At 35.3% G+C, this 20,503-nt stretch overlaps 1 protein-coding gene across 1 annotated transcript in view; it reads right to left on the reverse strand.

Moving 5' to 3' along the window:
* LOC106899272 (leucine zipper protein 2-like) overlaps positions 1 to 20,503 on the reverse strand; it is a 99,815-nt gene that overhangs the window by 32,835 nt on the left and 46,477 nt on the right. Inside the window, exons 4-5 of the mRNA XM_014961021.1 lie at positions 14,416 to 14,490; positions 10,159 to 10,323 (exon numbers count right to left, since the gene is read on the reverse strand). Of these exons, the coding sequence (XP_014816507.1) occupies positions 10,159 to 10,323; positions 14,416 to 14,490 (240 nt within the window). The remainder of the gene's footprint in view (positions 1 to 10,158; positions 10,324 to 14,415; positions 14,491 to 20,503) is intronic.

The raw sequence follows: 20,503 nt of genomic DNA on the forward strand, positions 1-20,503 counted from the left end.
TATCACAATATAATGAAATCATAGTGTAAACCAAGTTTCACTGATGCCAAAATATTACTCCAACATAGCAGGGGCTAAACAGCAGAAGTCTATTTTTTGAGTGGCCTTGTTATTCATGAACACCTTAATGCCAGAATGCAATTAGCTCACTTGATATGGATCATATGACTTCAGATTTCTTCTAACTATTTGTTTAGAAGTAGCTCCATATCTATTGTAAATATATCTGTAGCAACAACAAAAAGAAAAGGAAATAGAATTAGATTTGAAAAATAGAAGTTTTTGTTGCATCATCATACATATAATAAACATTACTAGAGAAAAAACTTGTTAACATATTTATACGTGTCAATTACCTATATTGCATTATATCTAAACCTGTAATATCACATTTCCTTAATAACTGCTAAATTTTACCATCAGTTCTCTTATAGATGGGGCATGTTAGAATACCTAATATTTTTTAGTATGCAAAGTTCTAGAGAGATGGGTGTATATTTTTTTTGATGTTATAATAATTAAAAAACTGAAACAACCAAATAAACAAATTCCTTCAATAAATGTCTTGATTTTCTACAGCTGTCACAAAGGAAAAAGCAATTAACTCTGGGATAATGAACATTGTATAACATTTCTTACACTTCAGAGCAGCAATAATACAGAGCATCAGGATAAGTTTTATAGGCAATTACAGTCTTCCCAGTTGAAAAAAAGCAGCTACTAAAGTTACAGTCACAGACACGAACATCTGTATTTTCAGATAAAAACAAAGCCAAACATGCTCAGCCCAGGAAGAGTTACAGACCCAGAAGGACAGACTCAGTGAAGTTGGAACCCTTCTGAACCATGAGCTGAGCGTCAAGAAGGTCACTTGGAAAAATGCTTTTCCTTTTCAGACTTCAATTTTTTTCCTCAATCATGCCTTAAAAGTGGCTTTCTTATCGATTTAAGAACACACAGGAATCCAGGCAGAGAAAGGTTTTCCAAAATAAACTCCATTTGCTTCCAATTGTCTGTTTCTTTAAGTCCCTTCTAATAAAGACATTTGTACTTATAAAAAAAACCACAAAAAACCTGACAATGCAATTACCATCATGACCACGGTTCCATCAACAGAGATGAGGACTATTATTTTCCAAAAGATATGAGAAAATAGGATTCTATAAATAATCCATAAATTTCCTCAAAATATTTAGTAATAGAAAAGATTCAATAGTCATTTATTATATGACTCAATTTTCACCACTTCAAACATTAAATTTAAGCACCATCCATTTAACTTTTAAAGACTTGAACAAATACAGGCTTGATACTAAAAGTTTTTGGGTTTTAATTGAATGGCTGGTTTTCTATTATATGAGATCACATAACTTCAGACTATGTTATTTTCTTATTGACAATAAAATAAATAACATTTTAGATTTATGAAATAATAAATGTAGAATAAGGGGCTGCTTAACAATTCTGGAAGATGATAAGACTTAAGGTGTAGGCCAGTAAGTGATTTCTTAAATTGTTCAAGACTAAATTGGACTTGAATGTCATGGGTTTATCACCAGTCCGTTCTGCATTTTTTCTGCTTTACGATTCAATGCAATGTTTTTAATCAAATTGCTAGAAAATTCCTATTAATGGCCAAAAGGCACAGAGTCAATCAATATTTTCTTTCTGAATACTTTCCAAATCGTGCCTTTGCTCAAATCAAAGAAAAAAGATCACGAATACTTTCCAAATCACGCCTTTGCTCAAATCAAAGAAAAAAGATCACTTAACTGTCTCTAATGTTTCCCACTTGTCTCCATATATACATATCAAGTGAAACTTTGTAACAGTAGATTAATAATATATATTGTATACAGAATACTGGCATTAATAATTTTTTAATAAACCCTTAAAATATCCTTGAGCAGCAAAATTCCTTTGGGAGTACTTTAACAATTGCATTCAAATTTGTAAGTCACTTAAAATGAATAATTAAATCATCTCCACATTCTGTGTCTTCTTTAACATGTAACCTCAGCAGAAAAAATATTAAGAATTCTTAAAACAGTTCTACTAATGTGCAACTGAAAAGGCACATAAATTCAGTTTTGTTTTCATTGATCATATAGACATATTTTTTAATGAAATTTAATAAATACTTCAGCTAGGAAAGTCACAAGATAAAACAATGTGTTATTACCTTTCTGCTAAATGCAACTTTAATATTAGAAGTACTGTATATTTCCCTAGTCATCCCTGCTGCCACCAGGGGGAAAAAAAAAAGAGAAACATTAAAGAAACCATCACTTGGTATGAGATATAAGTAGGTGAGGAAAAGTGTCTCTAAAATAATAACATCTGAAAAGTAATTAAGAGGAATTTTTCTTTTACCCTTTTGATGGAGAAAAAGACAAGTAAACTTGTCCAGAAAGCTGCTGAATGTCACAGCGAGCCTGAGGCTGCTCTAGCATGGCAGCTCAGTTTTAGACTGAGGTAGGATTTCAGAAGATGGATATAAGCTGCCTGTGTTAATCCCCCAGGTCCACACGAGACCATTAGCCATAATTAACAATTTGGGGTTTTGATGTTATTTAAGACATTCTTAAGATATTTAAATTTGATACAATCATACCCCTTTCAACCACTGTCAAGCGGCAACCCACAGTATTTTTGAGACTTGTTATGTACTAGATTGTGGGAGACTGTACAGAAACATCTGGTAAGTAAAGACATTAATAAAAAAAGAAGATATCTGGAGTGAGACTTGGAAGTATTTTTCATACACAGGCAAACTGACCTGCAGTTAACAGCTACAAAAGTGCAGTAATAAATGATTACCAGTTACCTCTTCAGCCCATTAGCTCATTGCTAATTTCAGAGTTGAACCCTGGGGTAATGGGCCAGTCCAGCTACTTATACTCTGTAACAAAGAGGAGTGAGGTCAAATAGTTAATGAAATGAAGATAATTATACAGATCATGTCACTAAAACTTGAAGAAGAATGATATTGTTTTGGAGTTACGGACTAAATAAGAGATGCCAGGTGCTTTCTTTCCAATTTTCCTTGATTGTACTCAGTTGAAAAAAAACTCTAAAACTAATTACTATCAAGATAATGTGCTAATAATGAAGACTTCTTTAAAGTAAGTAATAAAAGCAAAGAGCTTCAGCTTTCAATTTAATGATCTCTGGTGTTAAACGGTTTCCAGCATGTAATAAAATTTTATTAAAAATTAGTCACTGAAGAAAAAGGGAGGTAGAAAATGTCCTGTGAAAGCTTTCTGAGGCAACAGCAAAAACATACTCAATCTGAAGCAAATTCTGGAAATAAAAGATATGAGGAAGACTTGATAAACTCTTATGAATCATCATTAAAAATGATACAAGACTATGGTTGGTATCTAGTTGATCGTAATGAGAATAAAAGTCTATAAGACCAAAGAGAGCTATAAAAAGCAGAACAGGAAAGACTTACATGAAGAAACAGGTCATGCTAGTCATGCTTCTGCAATTAAATTACCTTTTATCTTTTTAAAAACAAATTTTTCACTACATTAGCCTTATGGATACTGATAATACCTGAGATTTCTATGGTCAGTACTTTAGGAGGAGACACGTATTTGCTACTTTCTTTGAAATTACATTCTAAAATGATGGAGAGTGTAATTTTTCAATGCTATTTTATTCTCATAATGTTTATGCATTAGGGTTATACGATCGTATGTCATTAGCGCATATTACAAAATGTGGCTGACTCTGCATTTAGTAATTGCCTTTTTCTTTTTTTTTTTTTTAATTGTGGTTTTCCAATCCCCACGCAGAATGCAATGATCTACAGGTCACCGAAACTGCAGGTGTCAGTGATACCTCATTAGCTCAGGCAGAATCAAAGTTTGAGGCAACAAAAATAGAGAAGCACTGAGGTACCACGGAGGAAGAATTCGTAAAGCTTTAATGGAGCACAAATCTATTCACTGCCCTCAGTCCTCTTGCTGTTTACTTATAGCTGACCACAGACATTATATTTTGTGTCCTTAGGCTCAACCTCTGTTTTCTCCAATAGTGTTATGAGGATACACGCTACTATTTTTCCCCTCAACTGTGAACACATAATTAACTTCCAAATAAATCCAAGCATGCAGTGCTATATCTGTATTGGTTTGCATTATCCTAAAATTTGATGAAAGAAAAAGTTTTGCTCATTGTTTCTAGTCTGAGCTTATGTTTTATGATCTCTTTGAAAATGACACTTTAAAACAGACCCTTCAACAAAGCTGCCTCAGACAACACTGGACCCGCCATTCTCTCAGGTCTGAATGCTCATTTTATAGGAAAATAAATAGTCTTATAAGATTTATTAAACTTAAGGAAGGGACAGATGTCAGAAGCGAATATGTCAGAAGGGAATATGTCATAAGGGAATGAGATAATGATGCTGAAAAGTAGTTACTTAGGAGAAATGAAGAGTATTTAGCAATAAAGAACAGGGGAATGAGAAAAAGCAGGGAAACAGAGGAAAAAACCGGAATACTAGAGCCTTTCTCTGCCCTTATGGTCTGAAATACCAGATAGATGCAGAGAATGATTCAGGCAACAGCAAGGAAGTAAGCAGGAAAAAAAAAAAAAAAAAAAATCAATGTAAAATTAGACAAGAACATTCACAAATATTTTACATGCTAAAGCTCTACATGTTAAATCCACAAAAGAGAGACAGAGAGACTATGTTACCAAAAAGTTAAAACATATTGTCAATTTCAGATATCCAATTCATATCATTAATATCTTTTAAATTCAGACTAGCGTCTTTTATTTTTCAGAAGTCCTTTTGCTCACCTTTCTTCCTCTGGGATGGGGTTATTACACACAAGATTTGGGGTGCTTCCTGACATAAACCCATGATGTCAGTTGGAAATGTAATGCATAAAGAGAAATAACTTCCAACTTGTGTTTTCAGCGTATTACACAGAGGTCACTCTGAGTAAAAATAATAAGAAACATCACAACAGCTTTCAGTGTCCTAATCTTTCCTATAAGGACAAAAATAAGTCCATAATTATTTGTGTTGTTTCATAGGTGCTTGAGCAAAGAATTTGCAATTGCTTTGTTCAAAGGGTCAGAACCTTAATTTATATTGAAATATTATGATAAATACTATGAACGGCAATAGCTCTGATTTGAGAAAATAGAAAATATTTCCTGAAGCAATTTGTTCGGATTTAGGTTTCTTTCTTGACCTACAAAGGGAGAGAGCTGAGATGTTACACTGCTACATTCAGTTGGTTAATCTTTCATGAATCTGAAGCTATTCTGTTAATTTTCCAGGCTCTAAAAAAATACTCTTAAAAGATAATTTAAAAAAACTTTTTTCAGTCTTTATAAACATGGATTGAGTCCAACCTACACATTTCAAATACTTCTTCACTCCTTCAAAATGTCTATGTATATTTTGAAGAAATGTACACATGACTTTAGTGTTTTTAAAATGTCTAGCCAGTTATATAATACCCTACAGCATTATCAGTAATATGATAAAATTTGTATAAATAATATTTAGTGCAAATAATCAACTATTATATCATTATTTTACATAAATATTCATTCTACTTTTGTAGAATGAAATGGATAAGATCTAGAGCCTAAGAAATATCCTGGATTTCTAGACAATTCATAGATCCTTTACAAATAGTTACTGAAAAAAAACCACCAAACGCAAACCTTCAAAACTCCTAATTAGTGAAGAAGCTAACACTCTTGACACTATAATCATCGTATTTTTTCAGCAGCTTTGCTCTATGTCTTGTAGTACATGCTCAGTAACCATGCACTCAGAATAACTGTGAGCTTAAATTTAACCTAAATACATTATTTCTGTGCCAACACAGAAAACTCAGCCTCTTGATTTCCCATATGGCCATTTCAAAATGCTTTTCAGAGTCTACCTTGATCCTGACCAACTTTCCAGACTGGTACCTTCTCTGAACAGTCTCACAAGCTCTCAACAAGAACACTTTTTTAGGTGTAATAAAGATACAAAGTTCCTCAAGCTCACTTTGATGGGGAATGAAGTACTTATTTCCAGACAAAAGGAGGATGACCCACAGTACTTTAACTTTTCTGAATTTTCACATTGATCAATGTATGCCAGAGCCCACAGTATTCTCAATATGTGAGGTAGAAGCAAGAGCTCCTTGCAGCAATTTTTACCACAAAAGCGATGCATTTTCTTGTGAAATCTTTAAATCTTTTAAAAATGGATTGGCTGTTCCCCTTTCAGTCTGTACTATACACTTCTACAGAAGGACAGTTCTCATTCTTATCCGACCTATATTTCCTCCATTGAGTCTAGGACACTGAAGAGGCATTCACAGGTGGTCTTTCCACCTATGTTATGTACAATATGGGACGAGGTGTTATTCTTCACAGTTTGAAATTCATGTGTGTTTCCACTCTTAAAATAGCACAGTTCACAAGATACAAAAAAACCCCCAAACAACAAACAGGGCATTTATGATGAAGGAATTCATTTGAGGAATAAATAGAACAATGCTTTTGCATTAGGCAAAAACACTATAGAGCAAACTACTTACTATTCTGGTATCTGTGTCACTGTGTTCCCCATAATACATGTATTCGACCTTGCTACTGGAAATAGACTTTTCTTCCGTTTCACTTCTGATTTCGGTTTGCCATTAATTTTCCACAGTGTTACTAGAGCTCATTTTGTTGCATTCAGAGCACAGGTATATTTACATTGCACAGCCAAAGATATGTGAATGACAGCCAATATTAGCCTTAATTTTTTTTAAGGTATAATGTTAACCTTTTTCAGAAAGAGGAATTAAAGCAAATGAAGTAAGAATGCATTCCATCTGCTAGCTCCATATAAATTCACAGAGTTGTTTGTTTTGCTGAGATACAGTAAATGCAGAAAATGCCTCAATAGGAAGTCAGTACCAGTGCTCTGATTCACAGATTATACCAACCCACACTCCCCACAGCAGGTAGCCTCGTCAGTATTACAGTTTCCATCCATTAACAACACTCTTCAAGGACCCAGGACATTTGGAGATTAAAAAGGAAAGCAGAGTTTCAGTTCTCCTCCTTCCTCTTCATTTTTCTTTTTCCTCATCACCTCTGTAATGGGCACAAGGCGAGGAAATTGCTACAGGAAAAGCCAGATTCAACAACTCTCAACTAGTTTGAAAAAATTTTCCACTGGCAGAACACAGAACAGTATCGCTGTGACATTACAGTGCAAAAGAAACTCTATAATAAATATAACTGCCAATAATCCAGAAAGTTAAAGACCTCACGGTTCAGGATTAATGATCAGCATGCTGGTTATGCTTGGGTTTAGTGTCATTGAACTTGTATGCACAAAGTCCTGTATCACTGTTATGACAGACACATGAAAGGAAAAATGGTTTGGTCTGAAAGACTAGTGCCAATTCAAATGGTAAATTCTGTATTTTACGTTCTCGTATACTGTAAATAATAACTAATTTAAGTCATGCCACAAAATACACATCAGACCGGTACTGCTTTTGATCACTTCAAAGGAACTTTTCCTGTGATTTAAATGCAAGAATTTTCTATTACTACCCACTCTTCCAAATTACTGAGCTATCCAGAACAACAACTTTTTTGCACTGATTCAGGCACTTTTGTCCACTGATTTGCACTGAGTTTTAAAACCTAATTTATGCTTCTTCATATCACATTCTCCAGAAAGACCAAAATACCTCACTAGGAAATAAATTTTTAAAATGAACCTTCCCAAGAAATTTGGCAATTTGCTTTCCTAATTATACTTTCTACACCACGTTCTTGTGTTAAATATCATCTCTAACAAGCACTCGGGTATTATGGTTACCAGTTATGAATACAAATATACAACGTACTTTTTTTTTTTTTAAAAGCAGGAGCCCCCCCAGGCCCAGTGATGATTGTCCCTAAGTGATACAAATACCACATGATGTACCCTTCACTGGATTTAAAATAAGTTTGACATTTGTAGAAAGCAATTTTTAGGTTGGATGAGAATATCTTTGAAATAAGATATTTACCAGACAAATCATAATTTCTTTCCTGAAGGTGAAACCACTGCTTATCAGACATGACAAGATGCGCAAGTGCTGCTCATCTGAAGTTCCAATTTTAACATATGAAAACATATGTAAGTAATCACACACATTTATATTCACCTGAAAATACTAGCCTGCTACATCAAAATGTTTATGTAAATCAAATTAAAAAGAAAAAAAAAAGCAAGCTATACATCTGTAGTTAGAGTTAGTTGGTTTGTAAGAGGGGGAAAAAAAGCCAAGGAAAAGACACATAAGAATGGATGTCAGAGAAAAAAAAGCCTTCTATAATACAGCTCAAGTGCAGAGGGTATAATTCTGGACTGACTACGATTCTTTGACAACCTATTTCACAGCAGCAGATTTCAGTGGTTTTATAATCACAGATAATGCACAGATTTGTAATAATGAGGTGCCAATGTGTGGAAGAAGAGGATTGCAGGCCATTATTTTCTCAGACATTTTCATGGCATGTGCCAAGTGCAGAGAAATGTGAGCAACGTCTATAAAAGAGGAAATGTAACTTATTCAAGCACTTTTGGATACAGAGGACTAAATGCTGGTTCTCAAAAGGCTGGAGCATGGAAATACTGATACATTTAACAAACAGGAACATTAAACACTAAATCTATACGATCGTGGAAAGAAGAAGAGTATTCTGTGTTTCAGTTAAATACCAAAAATCTAATTCTAATCTCTACACTGCATTCCCATTTCTCTCGTTGCACTACATCGATACCTTTAAAACCAAGGAGACCCAAATTTTTTCAAAGGCTCTGACCCTACATCAATCTCAAAAACAGGCAGTGTGGCGTGTTGAGTGTCTATCTTCAGCACACCTCTGCTTTCATGGCAGAGGCACAAATGTTTCCAACCTGAAGAAAAGGACAGTAAGAGTAAAATCAACAATCCTACAGCCACATAAATTAGGAAAAATGTCCTCCTGAGATCTCAGAGTGAAGTTCAGACTGCACGACCTACAAAGAAAGAGTCCACTCTCCTGCAGAACACAGAACCAGTGATTTAAATCTAAATGAGCAACAATATCCCCATGTGATGCTATTAATTAATAGTGTTTTGTTTCCAGAGGTAATAATTTTTGGGATGGAAGGTTTCTTCCTATAAAACAGCTATTAAGGAACCAACAATCATTATTGTAAGAGTAGCAACGTGAGATCCAGTTTTAGAATTATATTCTGCTTTCTGAAATTATATTTCAATTTTAATTACATACAGAAAGATGACTAATTTTTGGCTTCAGTCTCTGTGCTAATGGTGAATATCAACAGCTGCTGTATAAAAATTACAAATTGGCTATGAATTAGCTATTGCTATTTATATTTCAGGAAAGAGTTTTGGAATTTAGAGAGAATATTAAAGTATCCTTTGGTCATTCTTCTGTAAAACTTCCTTTTTAAATGAAATAACAGATTTCTTCTAGATCTATTGAATCAGTTGAATACATAAGGAAAATGCAACCTTGGAGATGAAAATAATCAGGACAGTTGTTAACCGCTTTAAATCATTAAAAATCTTAAATCTACTGAATCAAAACACTTTCCATCAAGTCTTTTTCTCATGCTTTCTCCTAAGCTGCATACTCCCTATGGCCTATTACTGATCACATAGAACCTTTTTTGGCAAGTTTGATTTGGGTGTCACAGACTACTTTATGGTTTTATATCAGTCTTTTTCACTAAAAAAAACATAACAAGGAAAAAGTATCTTACTGTTTAGTGCTACGTTACCACAAGCTCATTATCAGTGCCTCACAGGTAAGTAATCTTATAAATTAGCATCTTCACTTATTTTAGATGCAAATCCATCTTCCATGTAGATTTGGTATGCAGACATGGTCCATTTAGCAAGTGATAGATAGAATTTTGTTCCTCAGCAAAAATAATAGCTGCTTCTCAGCTTTTTTTAAAAAAAAAAAAAAAGTTTATTGACATCAGAAACAGTCTTAGAATTATCCTCAAAATTCATCCTAATCTTTTCAAATCATTTCAAATCCTCCTTAGTTCCAGTTTGGTGCTCTTACAGGACAAACTTTCAAAGATGTTGGAAAAAAAAAAAGAGAGAGAAACCATACCTTGGTGCTTGTCACTTGAAATGCAACTTTTGAGCCCTTTGTAAGCGGGGATGTCAGCTTCTCAGCTGGTTTTGAAGGGATTAGCTTCGTAGCGGGAGGCTGATTGTGCAGAACGGAAGACAGGCAAAGCTGCACCGTCTCCTTCAGAGCTTTCAGCTGTGACTCCTGGGGAAAATAAGAAATCATCACTTCTCTAAGGTGCGTTATTATAAACAGAATTGCTTGCTTTCTCTCTCTGCATTAAAGCAAACATATATGAGCAGCTGCTGCTTTTTCTTATTAACAGAAGAAATTGAGGCCGTTTAAAGCTGGGTTTTTTATATGATTAGGTTACTGTGCATTACACACCAAACTGCCTAGAAAGTCATTGCACTCTTCAGTTTCCTCCATGCAATTTTATCCACATTGATTATTGCAAATAATTATTAAATATTATTTTATCTGAGAAGAAACAAAAATACAATCTACCAAACATCATACAGTGTCCAGACTTTTACATATAATAGTTAGAGAGAAGTAAATATTCACTAGTATTGCAAGATGCAGACTTTGCATGGAATTCTGTTTATAATGTTTAGGATAATCGGTATTTATCCACAGGTTATAAAGACTGATTTTAATTCTACAAGGGCTACTTTCCCTCATGTGCATATTATGCTGCTGCAGTGTATAGTAAATAAACCATAGGTCTTTTCATCTGTTAAGAATATCATTGTCCAGATCCATTACTACTGTCCATCAAGCAGCCAAACTAAAACCTTTAAGTGATGAAGTGCTCGCAAGTCATGTTAGATAGAATGCTGCTATTTGACTCACAGAAATACAGATAGCTGTATTAATGAAAATAGCAGTCTGTCACTGAAATAAGCTGAGACAGTAAGAACAGTGAAATAAGCACAACACTGAGGAAATCTCATTTTAAATCCTCGCTCCATCACAGCAAGTCACTTGGAGTAACATGTTAGATATTGAGGTAACTTCCATATGTTCATGTTAGGTCAAGTTCGGCAGCATTTGGCCTTAAAATAAATATCTTGCTCTTAATTCTTTCCGTTAAGAATATGGCTGTAACTCCAGGGTACATCAGCACATTTTGACCCTCAAAGATTTTTTTTTTTTTTGAAGATACATAAATCAAGGATTGTGAGGTATACTACGGCAAAAGTTGAGGGAGAATACATGTATATTCAACATACTACACTCTACATACTATATTTTGCATGTAATATTTCACATAAAAGTATTTCAGTTATATGAATCGCAAGCAATGGCATTCAGCATACACCACCTTATTTTAGTTTATTTGCCGAACAAGTGTTTCTTAGAACCTGACAAATATTCTATATTTAACATCAGATAAACTTTCCCTGAAATGGAACGAGGGAGTGTATCTCGTAACTGGAAAAATCTGAATGTTTCTTTAAAAATAAACAAAACCAGTTACTAGGGTACATTTCAATGGTAGGATCAAAGACAATCATAAAAAGACCATTAATGCACAGCAGAATAAGGAAAATCAAAGAAATAGGAGGTAGAATGGAGATTAGTTTGTTTGCAAGCCGCACAGTAAGGAAAATCAAAGAAAACAGGAGGTAGAATGGAGATTAGTTTGTTTGCAAACAGACAAAATTGGATGTCTTTCCCTTAAGATGTGTTCAGTGAGGAGGAATGCTAGATTATCATCAAAGAGGACAGCACTTTGTATCAATAACTAGTTATTAAAATGTATGAGTCAGACCAACATGTCTCTGACCTAATGGCAATGTAAAAGGGGGAAAGGATTACTTTATCCATCTGACTCTGAGATCTTTTAATTTCTAATTGACGACAGAAGATCTTAGCATATTTCTTTTCATGTAATATGTCTTTTCCTCTACCTTTTCAAGCAGTGGCTGCACACAGAGCATAAATCACCATTTGGCATAGTCAAAATAAGCTCAGACACCAAACTGGCAGAGGCAGCAGACTGTCTAATTTTGCTTGAAGACATGGACTCAACCATGATAGCACTCTATGACCCAAGCACTCCCTGCATATCATGCTGATTGAAACAACACACCTCCTGTCCAGAAATCCTTCTGGATAATTTACTCTCATCTCCTGCCCCTGCCATCCAGTGCTTGTTCTACCTTGCCTATGGCCAGCCATCGTGCCATTCCAAAAGTAAAAGCAGAATATTTTGATTTAATCCTATGGGTAGCAAAATTCAATTTTGGCTTTGCTGACAGGAGATCTATAAATGGGCGGCACAAGAGTATGACATAAGGAAACATTATTGGAACCAAGGACGTTATCTGACAAAGTTCTGAATAACCTTGCATAGATGTGACTGTGGTCCAAACAGGCTGCTTAGTAGTTAAAATACTGCCAATGTGAGATGCGTGTCTTCAGATTTCCCAGATCTGTTTATACTCTTGTCATGTGGTTGAATTCAATATAGAATAATCTGGGCTATGGTAATGCAAAAATCTGTCAGTCTTCCAAGGATCCATCACGGAAACTAGAGAAGTGCTGTAGTGTAAATAGGCTTATGAGAGACACCAAGTCCACTGTCAGCACAAACTAATATTTAATAGATAAGCCTGACAGCCTCCCAAAAGAAAAATACAATTTAATGCCTATTTACAGGCACAGTCTGAAATTCGATCACTCAATTATTCATTTCAAATACAGCTCATGTTGCAAAAATGTGCATTGCTTTACATATTGCTTCCATTCCTTTAGCTGAAACTATGTCTGCTAACATTGTCAAAACAGTTAAGGCCAAGATTTCATATGGATGAGCCATCAGCTGTCTCTAACTCTTTTAAGTTCATAGTTCTTACAGAAAAGCTCTTAACCAGGGGGAAAAGGTACCTGCAACTTAAATGGTCTTACTTCTCTGCAGTTAGAAATAGTCAAACACAGACGTCTCATATAACTGTCTCACAATTCTCACTGGCATGAACTGTGCCTTTTTCCTTCCTCCGTGCTGCCTTTTTAACTCCTGTGTGCCATTTCCACTGGACTTTTGCAGCATGTAAGCGATAACGCCATCCAAAGGCTCTTTCAATGATAATTTGCAAGAAGAGGACACTGGGCTCCTGGTAAACCTACGAAATCGTAACTGAGCCCTAAATCAAAATTCTATAATATTTAATAGGAAAGAAACAGAAGGTCAGAGAAGTCAGCTGGGTGTGCTGCAAATCCCCTTTTAATTTGCAGACAGAATCCCTTAATAGCATTCTCATTAAAAGTTCCCGATGTCAAATGTTCTTTGCTGTCTCCTTCACAACTCTCTGCATTATAATGAATAACTGCATTTAGAAGGTATTCATGGCAAGCGTTGCTCTCTTGCCATTGCCACAGACAGTGAATTGGCACTAGGGAGAGACCATGCCTGGGAATGTTATACGAGCAAAAAAACAACGTGCTTAATATTTAAGTTAATACTGGAACAGTTCAGTTCAGTTTACTGACAAGAAACATGATATATCACCAGATGCGACACAGGTTTAGATAATGTTATTGTGAGCATTGCTTATATTTTGCAATGCTGGATGCAAATCCTCACTCAAGAGGATGATTTCAGTGATTGCAATATTGAAGATTAAAGACAAATGCTTTTAGCTCGAGGGGTATATCTTTTTAAAAACCTCTAATGGAACCTGAAAATACTAGAAAGCAAACAAAAAAAGTCTTTAATAACGTATTGGAGTTTTTTTCCCTATCGCATGACATTTTCTTCCCAGCTACCCTAAATTTAGAATAAAATTCCCCTGTTGCACAGCTGTCAGGAGTGAACGTGTCCTGCTTTGTCCCCTTCCTGAGATTCCCCACTGCCTCCCTGTCCTGGGCAGTCACCTCTGACCACAGCAGAGTCACATCAGTCCCACCTTAACAGGAGACTGACCCATTTCTTTACTGCATCCTACCTGGAACTGTGACTAAACCTCAGATGAAAATCCTATCAGTAACGGACAAGTTCACGCTAATGTACTTTTGCACATACATAAAGAATTGTAGCACTTGGCTTTCTGTGGGTTTTTGAGATGTTTCTTTCTAATTTGATTGCCCTTCTCTTAAATAACTTTGCAGCTGTACTTAGCTTCATGCATCATAATTAGTTCCACCGACTTCAGTAGCATTGCACCCAGGTACATGCCATTAAGTAAACATCTACATCTTTGTAAGACTTTCATTTGTTTTTGTCAAATTATACTGAAACATTCACAGGTGATAGAGATAAACATGCTTACATTACATTACACCTCTTACTTTGTCAAGGGCTGCCTTTTCCAATTCATCTTTTGCAACTGCTAGTTTTTGCTCCAGATCCGTTAGCTGCTGTGCCTGTGGGAATAAAGAAGAAAAAGCTGATGCAACCTACAAGGCATTTTTCCCCATAATTTTTCATGCAGTGTCTGTGAGTGAGGAAAGGATATAAATTTTACATCTAATACACACGAATTGGGTCAGAATCGCTTGCAAAAAAGACCAGGCCTCAAGGGATTTAATTTTTTTCTGAGAAAAAGTGTATCTTTATGTGGGAACTGGACTCAAATTGGCTCCACTTATGTGAATCCAAGTTTACCCTTTCATTTCAATGTCAGTAGCAAAAGTCATTCATAGATTCATAGAACGGTTTGAGTTGGAAGGGGCCTTAAAGATCATATTTCATACTGTAAACTATTTAGATCATGCCATAGTACCCTTTTGGAAAATTCAAAGCATTCAGACAGTTTTTATTATCTTGTTCATTTATCTGACTCCTGTTTGTAATATGAAGCACTATGTTGCAGTTTTAGAGCCTGAGATGCTAACATTAACATAACTTGGCATAAACAGAGAAATTAGAAAACACCCAAACGTTCATGCCTGTAGACACCTTATAAATGCTACTCTCTGCTGGTATAACAAGGGGTTAAGTTCAGATTTGGTTCTCCATTTCCTTCCCTGGAGATATGAAAGGAAAATTCTCAAGAATAGCTAGTTATGAAACTACATAGTGAGAAGGAATTTGGGGAGATTTGTGTTTGAAGTCAGGGTCAGGCAGCAGCCAGCCCCCTGTGCGGAAAGACTGTTGGCTTTTTATATGATGTAACATTATTTTCCTGCACAGTCCTTCAGGAGGAGATCTGGCTTTTTACAACACATATTCAATGAATTGAGTGCAGGGGTTCAGGAGATGCTTTTAAAGCCTCAGTAAACAAAGACAATGAATTTTTCTCCTCTTTTCTAGGAGCTAGATACACTCAGACAGACTGCTCGCTTTAGAGAAATACAACCTCTGCAAAACCTTTCCATTTTGGGGAAGCAGGACCTCCCAGATTCCTGCAGTTCTCTGCCCTGGCATTAATAATGCATTACTATGCAACCAAAAGGAAGAAGGCACAGTTTTCTTTTACTGTTGTATTCGCAAAAAATGCCCAGAGTTGTCCCCTGTTTATGATGGGAACCACAGAGAAAGACACTGGATTAATCAGTTATCCTTTCTCTCTGGAATTCTGATTAGGCAACAAACATTTTGTGTGTACAGAATAATTGGCTTAAATTCTTGCTTCTCAGCTAAAGAGCAACACGCTTTAATTTTGACCAAACATTTGCAAGCACCCTTTCCCTCAGCACCACCCCACGCTCACCCCACTTATGAAGTTCATCCCCAGCCAGATGTTATTTTCTTCCCAAACTTTTCAAGATCACTTCCACTCTGCTGACTGTAGCATAGCTTAATGTATAGCCACACAACAGAAATGCTCCTTAGTGTAAACCCCATAAAACATGGTTAACTTGGTCTCTACATTGGGGCGATGAGAGCACTTGCAGCACCTATCACGGCTGACGTGCATTACCTTAAACAAGCCTGTAGTCCTCAGCAGATACCTCAAGTGGTGTTTATTAGCATTAGGCATAGGTTGATAAAAGGCAAAAGCCTGGCATTTTCAGTCCCTGCTCATGTAAAGAGCTACTTAGTCACATTTTAAAACAGGATTAGGTATTTATCTGCAGATTTATCACAGCAGCCACAGTTTCATTAGTCAAAACCATGTATGATTAGATAATCTCGCTTCAAAGCAGAAGCCAACTGCTTGCTCGGATTGACAGGAAATCTCTTGTGATTGCAGACCCTAATTTCCATTGCATCACATTTCTTACACCTGATTCCAGTCACCATCACACACACAAGATCAGATCACTGGTTTGGTTCCTCAGTCTGGCAACAAATCATCCAATACAGAAAGAATCCTTCAATTTCATCGAATTTGCAAAATTTAACTCCACCTATCACTGGCTTTTTAGAGAAAAAAAACTTACTAACATACCAGAATTTTTCTAGAGATCATTAACTTTTGCATCTGTTACTAAATATAGTACATAATGTCACTCACAATAAGCATAGTCCTAGTCAATGTTTGAAAGACTGAACATTAAGCTTGGCTTTATCTGACACAGAGACAATTTTCATTCGATACTAGAACTAGACCAAGTATTTTCTCTCATCGTTAACATTTTAATTATTGCTACTTATTAAACTATTTTTACAGTACAGTTATACAAAGATATACGCTTTCAATTAATGAGAGCCAAGATTTGAAAAAAAACAGCATATATAATTAAGTAATTTGAATTGCCATTAAAAAGGAAATTATGCAAAATAACATTTAGACGATAAATGACAGGCCAGGATAACATCTCTGATGATATGCATTGCTAAAGGATTAGAACCACATGGAAGATGATGGATTGCTGCATGGTGTGGGCCAGACAACTAGGCAACTTCTCCTTTCTGTGAACCATCTGTGTTACAGCTTAAATCAGTGAAATACCAGAGCTAAAACTGTGAATTTTAGGATGTTTGGTTTTCTTCCATACACACATTATGTAGGCATCTGAAAATCCAGGTAGTTGATAGCAGCAGGTAATGGTGGTTACAGGTGACCGCTGCCTCCTTCCTTGCAGGGGAATGTCTGGTGCTGCATCATACAACGGAACTGCAGCCATCTCAAAAATCAAGTTGGAGGAAAAGTGTTTAATTTCTTTAATTGCTCTCTTCCATTAGAAAGAATTAATTAATTTAACATATTGTCATAGCATTGCTCACATCAAGTAAAACCTTTTCAGTTTATGGTGAAAAGGTATTCTTCCGAAGGACAGGTTCACATGTATTCATATATATTAATAAAGTCTTTTGTAATCCAGCTTTTGCCAAGCTTTACTCTTATTGTTGGTAAAATTATATTTTGATGGACTAATGTTTTCTGTAACTTTCATGTAGATTCACTTTATTTCACAGGTTACTAAGCCAATAGGCCAGTGATATAGATTCAACTGATGTCAAGTGAGAATAAAATCCTGGCAGTAAAAATGCATTTTTGATGAACCACTCAATAGAAAGCAGTGACATTTATCCCAAAACTGCAGCATAATTGTATTTTTCTGAAATTTTTTTTCTAACAAGGCTAGTTCATATTGCAATAGATTCACTGTTGTTTTAATTTATAAGTTTTTTAGGGAGTTCAGTTCAATTAACATGGACAAAGAAAAAGGACAAAATACCAGTATGACTACACAAGCCCAATTCTCATAAGGAGTAAAGTGTCTTTAAAAAGCATAGCCTGGAAAAACTTAAAATTATTAAGTTTCTCCCAGGCATTTTTGTAGAATCAGGTCTCACAGAGGAAACAGTGAGATAAATAAATTTTTCATTCTCTGAAAGGCTGCACTGAGCAATTACTGTCAGTGAAGTATACTTTTCTAACTCACTTAAATGAATGTACTTACCTTTACTGTGAATTACATTACACAAAACGCCAATATTTAAATTTTTCCAGGCATAAATACAAAAAGCAAAAAGACAAGACTAGTCTGATTTCAAGTAAAGAGACATCCAGAGAAAAATCCATACTGATATAGATTTTTTTTTTATAATAAGTAATTCAGACCAGAGAAAATTTCTGCATATAACAAAAATAAAGGAAAAAAAAAAAAAAAGAAAAAAAAAGGCAATGCCTATATGCCTTTGAGATGACAATTTTGAATGTTCAAGAATTTATAAATATCATATCAACGTAATACAGGTAATTGAAATATTCTTGTTTCTCAAAGTCACACAAAAGCAACAAAACAGCGGGGTGAAAGAAAAGCCTTGTAATCTGAAAAACAGGGGCTAGAAGCTTTATACTTCTACACTTCCTTAGTCACATTAGAAGGAAAAAAAACATTCAGTAGTGGTCTTTTGTGTACTTTTGGAGAAGTTGTAACTTTTGTTGGTTCTAAAAAATTATACCCACGTAAATACAACGCATAAATTACTCTGGGATTATACATTGATCATAACAACATAGTACTTTACAAATAAGTTTCAAATACAGTTCTTTTAAGTGTTCTTGTTGGTATTTTACCCTAAAAAGGTTGATCTGAACTTTCTTCCCAAACCTGGCTAGTCTATAGGCTTTTCTACCACATCCTCCCATTTCTTCTCAGGAGTCAGATAAAAACCCTAAAGCTTCTCACCTGTGAGGTGAGTTACTAGATTTTTTTCCTGAAGGTACAGGTCAGCAAAATCAGGCAGTGATCCCGTTTCTGTGTACAATTTAACAAACCCCAAACCACAATGACTCAAAAAAAAATCCTATTTCTTTCTGAGAATTCCCAGGAACAGGCTCCTTTAATATCATCAAATGCTGCGTGGGTCAGAGGGAGCGGTGCCCACCTTCACATTTCAGCCTTATTTGATCCCACATCTACTCCACGTTAATAGTGGGACATGAATTCCACTCACGGAATAATTAAGGGTTAAGGTTCAGGTCAGGTGAGTGACGCGGCTGTACAGCTATTACAAATACCACATGCTTGTTAGCACAACTAAAAAATGTTTTCTCAAAAGCTTTTTAGCATTTCTTTCCCAGAAAATTTATACAGTACATCAACATGGAATATAAAGTATATAGTGACAGTGGTAGTGTAGTTTTTGCGTGGTTGTTAGGTTTTTTAAAATTTATTTTGTAACTGTTGAAAATACTGAGGAAAAAAAATACTCCATTCACTTTCTTTTCTTTATACAAAATTTTAAAATTTGTTGTGGGTTTTTGTTTTGTTTTTTTTTCCAGAAAAGGCTAGCATATGGCTTCAAGTGAGAAGGATTACTCACACGTGCAGAAACAAACATAGTCATGACTGGGTTTTCTTCACTTCAAGACATGATAAATTGGGATTTTAGTTGGTTATTACAAAACTTTTAAGGATGTATTGCATTTCATACCAAGGATTGTTGTTTATCGAGGACAAAATTATCACACATTCTGCTTAATTAGAAAACATGATTGACTAAGTGATATTTAATCACATGTTAAGTAGATTGGATAGTCTGAACTCCATTTTTTCCCCTCATAGGCTTTAAATGAATGTTTAAGAAAAAAAAGATATTTATTGTACAAGTTTTTATTTTATAGTTGACTATTTTTTTAAAGTTGGACAACTTTTTAATTAGAAATCATTTAACCTGAAAATTGAATAAATTATCTGGTAAACACAATTCTACTGTGCTTACTCTCCAAGCATTTTTTGTATCTTAGAAAACAGAGGCTTGTGCTTTTAAATTATACTGTGTACTGTAGCACAAGGTGTTAAATGTGACTGAGAATAACACTTTTTGGCAGGTATTCCATTTAATCAGTTGTGCAGCAAAACCCAGACGGTCAGCAACATCTGAATTACATTTCAAGCACTTACATCAAGAAGAAGAGTCAGTTAAAAACATAATTTCTGCAGACTCACAGCTTGTACATTTTCTTAATGTTCATGACTTCCAGAATGCTTTTATCTCTCATTTGTGACTATTCTGGATGTACATTTACAAAAATGGAAATAAGACCTTTCTGCTTTTTTATGAGCTGAAATTTCCCTTTTTCTTCCCCAACCCTCGTGCTTTTCCTTCACATAAAACTCATTGCAGTAAAAGCAAAATAGCAGTTCGCTAGGGTTTTAGCAAAGTACTCAACCTCTAAACTAAAGGAAAATAACTATTTCTCTGCAGAAACAGTCTCAGAGGATGCTCATGAAGAGAAGAGGCACATCACCCACCTTCATGCCTGGTCTGCCTTTTTATCTCCTGGAGGGGATTTTCTCCCCCTCTGTTCAGGCCAGAGCACCTTTGGTTTTAGCACCAGTTGTTACAACCCATGGATGGATAACTGATGCCCATGATTACAACAACCTGCTGCTCTTTCTTTTCTGAGTCAATCTTTAAACAGTTGTATTGCTTATTTTAGCAGTAAGAGAACAAACGCAGAGAGCAGTAAGCATTTTAAAATTCATTTGGGGCATACCAGCACGGTCTACACCTCTGTCAGTAGTGCACTGGAAA

This window comes from Calidris pugnax, unplaced genomic scaffold, assembly GCF_001431845.1.
Source record: "Calidris pugnax isolate Ruff unplaced genomic scaffold, ASM143184v1 scaffold626, whole genome shotgun sequence".
NCBI lineage: Eukaryota > Metazoa > Chordata > Aves > Charadriiformes > Scolopacidae > Calidris > Calidris pugnax.